Source organism: Hipposideros armiger, unplaced genomic scaffold (assembly GCF_001890085.2).
Source record: "Hipposideros armiger isolate ML-2016 unplaced genomic scaffold, ASM189008v1 scaffold_157, whole genome shotgun sequence".
NCBI classification, from domain to species: Eukaryota; Metazoa; Chordata; class Mammalia; order Chiroptera; family Hipposideridae; genus Hipposideros; species Hipposideros armiger.
The window spans coordinates 2855880-2867389 of record NW_017731507.1 but is presented as its reverse complement, the minus strand read 5'-3'; the positions used below and the strand labels follow the sequence as shown (position 1 = coordinate 2867389).

Below are 11510 nucleotides of genomic sequence, written 5' to 3'. Positions count from 1 at the left end.
GTAGGCAGATCTTTTCCGTCCCTCAAAATTGAGGGAGAGGATGTCCACAGATAGGAAGCCACTTGCCCAAGGCCCCTGGTGATTCCTGGTCATTATGGGATTGTCACCCAAGTGCTTGCATCTGCACTCCAGCTCTCTTTGCGTCCCTGTCCATGGCTTTATTTCGGGGATCATCCGGGAACTTTGTAAAGTACCTCCTGGCTTGTTCTTGCCCTGTGTTCGTCTGAAGTGAAAAGGACGGTGTCATCAGGGCACTGGCAGCATTTATGAGCAAGGGCTCAGCTTTGCCAGCTGCAGGGACGCCCCCTGAGGCACCACTGACAGGGGCCTCCAGATTGGTCCTCAGCATTTCGGTTTCCTATGCAAAGCTTGGAGCTTAACTCGCCCTCTCTGGACATGCAGGAGGATTTCCCTGTGAAGAAGCGGGTTCCCCACGGGGATGTCAGCCGGCCTCTCAGAATCCTTTCAACTTGCCTTTGAGAAAGTCTTTCTCTTTGGGAGGGAAATTGCAGTTTCGTTTTTGAGGCTTTTGACCTCTTGAAAAAGCAAAAGGCATCGAGGGAAATGTCCCTTCCTCACCCCCACTTTTCCCCTACTGTGTCCAGGCCTGGGTTATCACCCACATGGGTTACACTGTAGCCTCCTAACTCATGTCTGCTCCAGTCGGCATTTTTCCAATGAGTTTCCCACGATGCTTCAGAGCAATTATTTTACCAGACAATTCAGTTTATGCAATGCCCATGCCAACTCTTCCGTGGCCTGCATGCCCTCAGAGTATAGAAACACTGCACACCTCAGCCTTCGCTCTGGACTCTGGCCTCATTAAACAGTGCTGTCCTTGGGGGCTAGACTTGTACCTTACTCTCTGTTCTATTCCATAGCAAGTGCTGCTTGTCAGAATGAATGGATTGCTCCAGTTATCTGGGCTTCTTTGAAACTCTCTCCTAAAGGTCACCAGGCAAGGAGACTCTCCCATAACCCGAATTCTTTGTGGCCAATTTTACAAGCCCTTACACTTAGGCAGAGTGCCCTTGGGAGCAAAGGGACCTGGCACTTACTAAATTGTTACTGTGTACTGGGTTTTTTATGCTAGTCTGCTTAATCCTCACAAGCAGAAAACTGAGACCCTCAGAGAACACCTTCCTAATGTTCTTTCCAGGTTCCCTGGTGTTGTGATGATATTGGCAGTCATTTATCCATCCATCCATCCATCCATCCATCCATCCATCCATCCATCCATCCAATAAACAGGAAACTAGTATCTCTATCACTGTCCTAGCTAGTGGAGGTTCACATATTCTCAGAACATTGTCCTTGTCTTGGAAACACATAGGCACATACATAGTCATGATGCATTGTGTGAGAACCATGATCAAACACACCCAAGACCTTGGTAAATACCTGCTCAGTAGAAATTAGGCATGTGGGGAATTATACAACAGAATATATGAATTTGCAGGCTAACTCGACTTTCCATGGAATCACTGGCAGCTCAGTTCATGGGATGTTTCTGTTCTGTTGGCCATGAGCTTCTTCATAGGATGCTACAATGTGAAGGTCTCTACCACCAGCAGGTCCTTTCTCCAAACCAACAGGTTTTCTGACTGAAATACTAAATTCACTGCATGTTAGGTTACTGGGAGGACTTGACTTGGAAACAGACCTTTCAAATTTGATTTAGTCTCCTAGGATGTTGTGAGCATCTGGTCTGTACCAATTAAGCTGTAGGGGCACTCGGCTGCATATAGTGTGCATGGTGTTTGCTGGACTTGAGCTTGCAGTCTCTACAAACATGGTAACAAGGAATATAGAAATAAAAATAAAGAAATTAAAAAAAAGAGAAAGTGATGAGAGCAGAAGGGTTGAGTATGGGCTGAGTACATGAACTTGGCAACTTCAATGATCAATGTGAAAGAACCACTCTGTAAAATTAGAATTCTTTTCTATATCAAAAATTTTGAAAGCTTAAAACATATCATTTCTGTTGTATTAATACTCTCCTCCCCCAAGCTGATCCCAAAAGGAATAAACTTTCTTTTCTGCTCTTATTATGAAAGCTGAGAAAAGATTGTTTTGGATGACCTTGAATTTATTGGCATGATGAAAACCAACCTAGACACAAGTCTCTTTTATAAAGAAATAGGTGTGTGTGAGAATGAGTGCTTATATACATGCTATGTCTGTAAAAAACTAGTGCTCATGTGCTTTGGGCCTTGTCCTTTTTGGCAAAATCATGACACCCTTGGGCATTTTGGCTGGTGAAAATAAATCTCATTCCTGGAGAGTTACCTCCAGTGCTTTTTGGCTTGGTATAGAGTGAGTTCCAAGTCTTGTAGCCTTGGGAAATTGTATTTCTTTTCCCTCCCTTGTTTAGTTCTATGAGCGTGAGACTATGTTAGTCCTAGCAGACAGGAGCTCTGTCTGTGTTGATGGTAGCTAGAAAAACAGATGCTAATATATCACGTACACAGATGCTGGCACCTAAGTGCCTGAGCCACATGACACATTTTCAGTTACATGAACCCATATGCACGTGTTTTATTTGTCATTTTAAAAATAGCTTCCCCCTTTCCAGAAAGAAGTCAAGTGGCTATATGGAAAGAAAATTTTCAATAAAATAATTTTAGGATATAATTAGCACTCAAAGAGAAGAACACGGAAATATCAGCTTAGATAGACAATAAGTATCAATGAGAATGTAAAACGAGTTGTAAGGACTAACATAATGCTAAATTTTCTCCTCACTTCCTGACAATGAGGTGGGAAAAGGGAGACTGGTAAGTTCTAGCTCTCAGTGTCACATACAAGGCAGCATGCTGGGAACTACCTGAAAAGGGAATTCTCTCCTTGGAACACTTGTGTGACCAAGGGCTATGAACAAGCGGTGACGTCTTGATCTAGCACTCCTTTTGGCGTCTACCCTTCAGAGTCAGATTTCATAAATTTCAAATTCTCTTTCAGTGATGCAGAAATTTGAGAAGGCTCTAGAATCTACGGTGGTCTTCAGTGCCGACGCGGCTGTGGGCGTCAGGTCCAGGGTCCCTGATTCTGAACCCGCGCTGATGCAGTGCTTGGCAGGTAAAGGGTGGTGGGGAGACGGGCCCCTGGAAATGGGTGGGGAGGTAGCTCTGGCAAAGGCGAATCAACCGGACCGCTAAAACTATAATGAAAAAATATGCATTATCAGAAACACTTTGTAGTCAGTCGATCCCCCATATGTACATTGAACGCCTCATAATTTCACTTCAGAGTTTATAGTGCTTCTACTATGTGGCAAGAACAATGCTATGCTAAAGGGTAGAGAGCAGAGATGAAGGGCGCTAGATCCTTGCAGGGCTATTTGTCCAGTTTGGGGGATAAATCCATTTTAATAGTGAGGCCAGTGAGGTGTAATAATAGCTGCCATTTACTGAGCATGTATTTGTGCAAGGATTATCTCATAATCCTCCAATCATTCATGAATCGTCATTGTCATCTTATGTCGTAGGTGAGAGCGCGCGTGTGTGCGCGCGCGCGTGCGTACGTGTTGGGGGGCACGGGCTGGGGGGACGTGTCCGTCTGTCCTCAGCATCACCTGACACACAGGCGTGTGACTGTCCTATGGTGTCTGCAGACTGTGCTCTGGACGAGACCTGTAGCTTCCTGACAGTGTCCACGGTGGGACCAGATGTCTCGTGTGATTTCTATGCTTGGACAAGTGACAACATCGCCTGCACAACCTCTGGTCAGGTCAGTCATGGCAGCCACGTGGCGTTTCTGTTTCTCATCTGTTGCCTCGGCTGCACTCTGATGAATCGATAGCAAGCTGATCAGGTGACAGAATGAGATCATCAATAGCTGATTCCATGATGCTTTCGTTTCTTCAAAGTGATGAGACTTTGGGAAATTGAAACTGCAATAAACCAGCACTGGCTCAGGATGAAACTGACGTAAGGGGGCATTCATCTGAGCGGTATCGTTTCCTGACACATGAGTCAGAAGAGACTATTTCAATGATAAGCCCCTCCCTCCCTCTGCCATCTCATTGGGCAGCTGATGCACCGGATACCACGGGCCATCGTCTAAGTGCTCTGAGGACCATCTGTCCCTCTGAGTCCCAGAGCCCGGAATTCTTTCCCATTGTAGAAATAAAAGATGATTAGGATTAAAAAAAAAAGTCAAATATTAACTTATTATTCATGTGGTTAGAACCCCATGAAACTGCTGTTCCTTTAACTCAAGCTGGTAGCATATTGGCAATTCCATTGTTACCATGAACTAGGACAGAAGGGTTCGCGGTGAAAGTCATGCTCCTATCTCCTAATTTCCTACTAGGCAAACACACGCAAACCTCTGTTTTTACTCTCTAGTTCCTTAGGGACCCATCCAGAGAATTTCTATGTGTTTGTAAGCATCATTTTTTTGTTGGTTTACATGCTACTATTTTATAATACATAGTTCTTGTCTCTTGTTTTCTCGCACGTAATATTTAACTTTCTGTATTTCCATGATTACCCTTGGTCTTTTTAATGGCAGCGTACCAGTCCAGCCTATGGATGTACATGATTTATCTCACGTTTGTTAAGGATGCGTGGATTGGTTAGCATTCTTGCACCATCCCCAGTAGTGATGCGTCGCATGCCTTTTATCCATATACCTGTGCTTACATGTGGCTCTGTATTCATAAGTGACATCTCAGAAGGAGCATGGAGGGTGGACCCTGAATTTTAGGGCTGGACCTAGAGAAGGGGCAGGAGGGGTCTTGGACTGAATCTCGGCCCTGCCACTTTGGGGCCATTAGACCACATGCAGGTTCCTTAACCTCGGTCTTCTCATCTGTAAAATGGAGTCTTTAACCCACAGGCTTCCGGTGAGGATGCGAGGAGCTAACACACGACACTCAGTGGACTGTGGAGGGAGTGTTAGCTCCATTGAATTTAAAGGTTAAAACAGCTGGGGGAAGATGACAGTGGGCTGTTGTTTTCGCTATCATGATTCAGACCTGCCTTAAGATATATCAGCAGGAGATGGGGGTTGTACATAGGAGGGGGAGAGGCTAGTGGGCTGGTGACACTGAGCCAGAACGCACTGTCATTAATGTCAGGACTGAGCACATGGCCTTGGTGCCACCTCCTGCCGTCAGACAGCGCAGAGCAACTCGATTCCTTTGTGACCTGGGGGTTCCAGATGCTGTTCCCTCATCTTGGCTGGTCCATGCCCAGTGATTCTGCTAACAGGACACTTCTGTCCAGACCTCCCTCAGGTCCATTGTAGCCAAGGGGTCTGAGGCCACAGCTCTCAGGGACAGTGGCTCCCTAGGCAACCATCAGGTCATTGGGAATCCCTGATTTAAAGAAATTCTACTCCTTCTCTTTCCCGAAAGGACCAGAACCTGCTTATAGAACAAATAGTGACAACAAAAATGGCTGACATTTACTCAGCGCTTATGAAGCACCCGGCATTTCTCTGAGCAAACTTGGTAGATTATTGATCATTTGATCCTCTGATATCTGACACCTGCTTGTGTAGTATGTATGGATTTTAGTCTACAAGAAACACAAGATTTGGTCACTTAAAAAAAAAGTTAAAAAAACTGTCCCTCCAGCTCCTCAGCCCACGAGAGATGTTCTCTTACAGGGAAGGTTGCTGACAACGTGGCCCCTAAGCCAGGCGGCCTGGGTTCAAGTCCCAGCCCCATGACTTGCTGCTTGCCATTTTGTCTCTTGCTTCCTCAGAGCCCCGATCTGTGGTCTGGGGGTCAGAATGGCCCCCACATCATGGGATGTTTGTGAGGATCGAGTGAAGTCATGCATGGAAAAGATCCCAGGACAGTTTCTCCCGCAGAGCAATGGCTCAGTGACAATATCATGGTTACCACCATGGCTGTTAATAGCGTAACCCACACATCAGGTTGCCAGGAAATTCCATCTTGAGGGTTTTAAGGCTCCCCTCCAGGGCCTGGGGCTCTCAGCGCAGCCCTGAGGCACTGGGGTGGGGTGTTGGTCATTGGTCAGGAGTGATCGAGCCACATGGCCCCTGGCTAACACCACAGTCCACGCTCTGCCCTCAGGCGTCTCGGTGCCATTGTTTCTGGGCCAGGTTTGGGGTGTGGAGGGGACTCTTTGCCATGGCAGGAGCCCCACACTTTGGGTCTGGCCCCCCCAGGTGTATCATGTAGCTTACACTCGCCCTGTCCCCACCTGGGCCTGACCGAGAAGGAGTGAGGGCTCCTGTAGAATGGAACCCCAACTCAAGCCCTCCTGAGGTCGGTAGGCATCTTTCCACCTCAAAGGTTCTTCCTTCCCCAGGCCAGCGTTCCTTCAGGGAGGTCAGGTTTTCTCAAAACCAAGAACAATGGCCATTAATAGTTTTGTGTTACCTTCTGCCCTCCCCAATCTCCCCGCCAGGAAACGCAAATGTGGGCAACTTTGAGGGAGTAGGCAGGGCAAACTACTGGGAACAAAACGCAGATTTATCCTTCCACACCCACACCGCAAGAATGCTGGAAATAGAGAGACCAGAGTTACATGAGAACGGCCAGGTCTGTGCACGTCTGACCTCTTCATTTCCAAGGACCTTCTCCTGACCCTCCCTGGACACACGCTGTGTGCCTACAAGTCTTCCAAAAGCTGGCTCCTGCCTCTCTCTCTCTCTTCTCCCACCGTACCCCATCTCCTAACTGACGGTCCCTGAGAACCCCTGGACCGAGGTCTCAAAACTCCTTAGAATTCCTTTTCTCCATTTCTGCCATTTCCTTGACTTAAAATTGCCCCTCCCTTGTTTCCGCCGGATGAACTCTTCCTCACACATCAGTACCCCACACAGGTTCACCTTCTCTGGGAACTTCTTCTCGCTCCCCTTTCTCAGCCGAGTTCATCTTCTGTAAATACCTCCTCCTGAAGGGCACGTGTCTTTGCGGCCAACACTCTGGGCTGGAATTTACTGCTTCCACGTCTGTGTGCTCCGGCAGACTAGGACTGACCAACGAGGCGCAACCGTCTCTGCTTTATCTTTGCCGCCCCGGTGTCTAGCCATGGTTGGAGAGCGGTAAATGTTTGTGGAACTGAGTTAGCTCTCACGGAATGATAACACAGCCTCTTTGCATTTCCAGGATCAGGACACATTGGGGAACTCGAAGGCCACCAGGTTTGCACGTCTTAGCTGCCAGGTGAAAGTGAGGGGCAGGGATCAGGACCCTCTGGCTGTTTATTTGAAAAAGGGTGAGTTGGTCACGCTGGATGTCTTGGGGCCTCAGTGGCTGAACTTGGCCCATCAGCAGGGTGCATTCAGGGAGGAGCCAGACTGCCCCCAGCCCGCTCCAGGCACTGAGCTCAGCAGCCCTCCATGGGTCCAAATGTTTTGTGTCGCCACGTTTGATCCTCGGCACAGGCCCGGGAGGATTGGGAGGCTCATTCCGCAGGTGAGGAGCTAAGGTGGAGAGCAGACGCAAAGGCTGTGGGCAGAACCCAGCAGAGTCCAGACTCTGTGCCCTACGCAAGCCCGCAAGGCTGCCTGTGGTATGGGAGCATCTGGGCTCCGGGCTCCCTGCAGCTGGGCCCTCGCCCCACGGAGCCTCACTCTCGTCTCCCCCCTTTCTTCTCCACCCTCCCTGGAAGTGGGCAGACCTCCTCACAACCAGCCCAAACCCACAAGCCCGTCCTCTGCCATCACCTGTGCTCAGGACCTCCTCCAGCTGCCAAGATTCTGCCTTCCCAATAACCTCTCAGGAACGCCCCCGCTGCTGGTCCCTGGACCTCACTTTGAGCAGCATGGGTGAATCATAGTTCACAGTTTACAGCTCACTTGCCCATACATCCTTTCCTGCCACCCTTACAGAATTTCCTGGAGGAAAACCAAAAAGAGGCTCATAATCCTCATTTTACAGGTGAGGAAACTGAGGCTGAGAGAGATGGAGAGTTGCCTAAAGTCATACTGCTCGTAAATTGGCAGCCGGGTTTGAACCTCAGTGTGTCTGAATTCCCCTACGTGTGGGAGATGTAGCAAGTCTCTTAGGACCCTACGGCCTGTGCATTTCTGCCCTGCCCTGCCCACTTCCCGTCTCCTCTCTGTCAGGGCCAAGAGAGGTGCCGACTGTGCAGGGCCCTGAGCCCTGGGCCACAGCTAGGCTCTGCCCCGTGAGCTGTGACACCTCCGCTCACCACCGCTCTTTGGGGCCCCCTCTTCATGCAGATAAGGGCGAGGGCGCTGGAGACGCCTGCCTGGGTTGCCCCAGCTCTGTCACACACCAGCTGTGTGATCTGGGGCGAGTTCTTTGACATTCTTGGTTTCTGTGCTTTCTCACTAGTAAGCTAGGAGTCACAAGTCATTAGGTGACACATACGATACTTTTAGAATGGTGTGTGGCATGTGGAAATACCAAACGCGGGAGGTTTCTAAGCTGCAAGTTTCACTCTTGCTGAAAGCTTCCTGATGCCCAGAGGCTAAGGCTGGGGGCCAGAAAACAGCCAAGGGGGGCTGAATGGGGGTTTGGGAGCAGCCATGAGGGTGGCAGGCATGTCACTCTCTTAGGTCCATCACTCAGGGCAGGCGGCCTGGCCCCAGCAGCTTCAGACTTGGCAGCAAGTAGGGCCAATGCCTCCGCCGAGGCCCAAAGCCTCATCTGACCTTGGTAGGGTCTCAGCGGGGACAAGCGCTTGTGTTTTGTGTCCCCAGTCCTTCTTCCGCCTGCTGCCTCTATCCTGTTAGAGAATGTTTCTCCTGGGAGAGCGGAGGGTGGCGGAGCTCCAGGTCTCTGATCTGCGGCCAGGGTTACTGAAATTTCAGCCCCAGTGTTTATTCCAATTATATTTACTATCCACTTGAAGAATAACAAAGCACAGAGATTATTTTCGAAAAAGCAAAACTTAAAATAAGTAACCCTTCCCAAAACGTCCTTTAAAACCACACCTTGACCTGTTATCACATTTTAAAAAAATGCAATTATGTTTCTTTTAAAGCCTTTTTGTATTTATTTTTTTCCTCCTCCTCCCCTGAAAGTTTATACTTTGGGGGAAGAGTACAAGGGAAATTGCGAAGCTTCCTTGCTGCCAAACTAATTAAGGGCAGAACTCTGTTTGGCTTTTTTGTTTTGTTTTGCCCTTTTCAAAAAAAAATAATTTTAGCACAAAATGCACAGACCCAGCCATTCTGAATCCTGGTATAGTGGAGAGAGAAAGGAGGTTAGATTTAACTGCATCTGGTTTCATACTTCTGCCCCCCACTCTGGCCAGGAAGGACTCCTTTATTCTACTTGCTGTAAAATGGGAATAAAATGTCCCAGCTGAGGGGGAAAGGAAGGCCTCCAGTACAGCCTGTGGCACCTAGGAGGCAGTCAAGCACGTCTCTTCACATGCCAGAGCTCACGTGACCTGGAAGATGGGGCAGCTTGACCTGCCGTCCGTGCCACGCTTTGTCTACACCCACTTTGACTCTGCAGCCTGGAGCATGAAGGAAGAGCCATGCCGTTTTATTCAGACTACTGCCCTGAACAGCAGGGAATGGCTCCAGGGAACCGAGCTGGTGGGGGAAGCAAACTATATATATATATATGTATATATATCCCTGAAGAATTCTCCTATTTGCAAAAGGATGCTCTGGGAGTAGCAGGGCTTATGGGAAAACTGGAGCCGGGGACAGGCAGAACCTAAACCATGGCATTTCTAACCAGGGGCCTGACAAAAGCAGTAATAATTGCACTTAAAATCCAGTTTAAAAACAAAGCATTGAACCCATCACAAAGAAATGCTACAAGAAGTGAAAAGGGCAGGTAGCTTGATGGGGGCGGGTGCAGGGGAGGGCTGAGACTGCTGCGTTCCAGAGACTGAGGGCCAGACGCACAAAGAGAAGGGGAAATGCAGTCATCAAAAAGCGCGAGGAAGACGGTGGGCCGATGGCCGCCATGTCCAGTCCCGCTTCTCTGCACCTTGCTGCCTTCCACTGTTTTTGTCTGTTTTGCACTCACCTGTTGTTAGATGGCACAGGACAGTGACGTGCTGGGGAAAACTGTAGCTCAACCGATGCGACTTCAGTGTTACAATGGCCTGGCTTCCTGACTGCCGTGTGTTTGAACCGCTTTGCGTTACAAAAACACATGTGAGAGCAGAGGGGGCCGGACGTAACTCTCAGGACAGTGAAATGCAATGACGTCATGTAGGTAAAGCATGTGTGTATAGTTGGAGCTCAGTAAATGTTTGCTGGTAATAATAAAAATAATAACAGCGGCCATCTCGCCACACACCCCCTTCAGAGACTCACAGGTGTCATGGGCAATTGTCCAGGTCGGCTGGCTTGGGACCATGGCCATGATGGGCTCCACGCTCCATATGCACAGACATATCGAGGAGTTTCATGGTACAGAAAGTGTCTCATCTCAGGCCACACACTGCCCCTCGCACCATCAGAGGGCCCACTGGCATACAACCAGCACACTCTGGTCTACTGCATTGTTTTGAGATTTTTTTTAAAAAAATTTTTTTCCCTGCTGTTTTCCCCAGGCCAAGAATTCACCACAACAAGTCAGAAGAGGTTTGAACCAACTGGTTTCCAAAACACACTCTCTGGACTGTACAGCCCTGTCATGTTCTCAGCCTCCGGAGCCGATCTGAGGGACGTTTATCTCTTCTGCGTTCTCGCGTGTGACCGTGACTCGTGCTGTGATGGCTTCATCCTCACGCAAGTCCAAAGAGGTGACATAGATTACAGCCCGTGTTCTGCAAAGGGCGGGGAGCGTGTGGGGCCACAGGAGCCGGGATGCACGGCGTGGAGGCTGCCGTGGGAAGGTGCAAGGCAGGAGGTGACCACACGCATGTAGAAGGGGGTAGTCACATACACAAAGTCAGGGACAAGCTGGGACCCTTTCAACATTATACTGCGAGCCACTTCACGGTGGAATGCTGATTTTTTCCTGGCAGCTGTCTTCAGGGGAGGTATCATGAGCTGCATCTTGCAAACTGAGAAAAGGAGGCTCAGAGAATTCAAGCCATTAGCTCGCAGTCACACAGCTTGCAAAGTGATAGAGCTGAGGTTTGAGCCCAAGTGTATCTCTGACAGCATCTGACTGCCACCTCCGAAGCCTGGCCACAGTGGTTAAAAATGTTAGTTCATTCTCCTCCCCCGTGATCATTCTTTGAATGATTATCCATTGAGTGCCTACGGTATGCCAGGTCCTGTGATCAATACAACTGGAATTTTCTGTTGTCTCTCAACAGTGGGGAGGGACTCCTGTTTATAGAAATAAATCCATGTACTTGGCGATGTAGCCTAGTGTTTGAGAAGGGACTTGGGTGTCAAACAGACCTGGGTTCTGGTTGCTGCTCTGTCACTTTCTGGCTGTGCAATCTTGGACAAGTTGCTTCAACTATCTAAGTTGCAATTCCCTTGTCCACAGCAGAGAGAAAATGACAATTCCTACTTGGCTATTTGTCATAGAGATACTGGGCACACATTGCTAAACATGAATGTGGCCTCTGGTAAGCTGTGAATTTAGTAACAAAGGGAGTTGACAACAGCCATCTATGGGATTGTTTGCATTC

At 48.8% G+C, this 11510-nt stretch overlaps 1 protein-coding gene across 1 annotated transcript in view; it reads left to right on the top strand.

The window, feature by feature from the left end:
- TG (thyroglobulin) overlaps nt 1–11510 on the top strand; it is a 256235-nt gene that overhangs the window by 64135 nt on the left and 180590 nt on the right. The window contains 4 exon segments of the mRNA XM_019651274.1: nt 2962–3078; nt 3614–3729; nt 7091–7199; nt 10473–10664. Of these exon segments, the coding sequence (XP_019506819.1) occupies nt 2962–3078; nt 3614–3729; nt 7091–7199; nt 10473–10664 (534 nt within the window).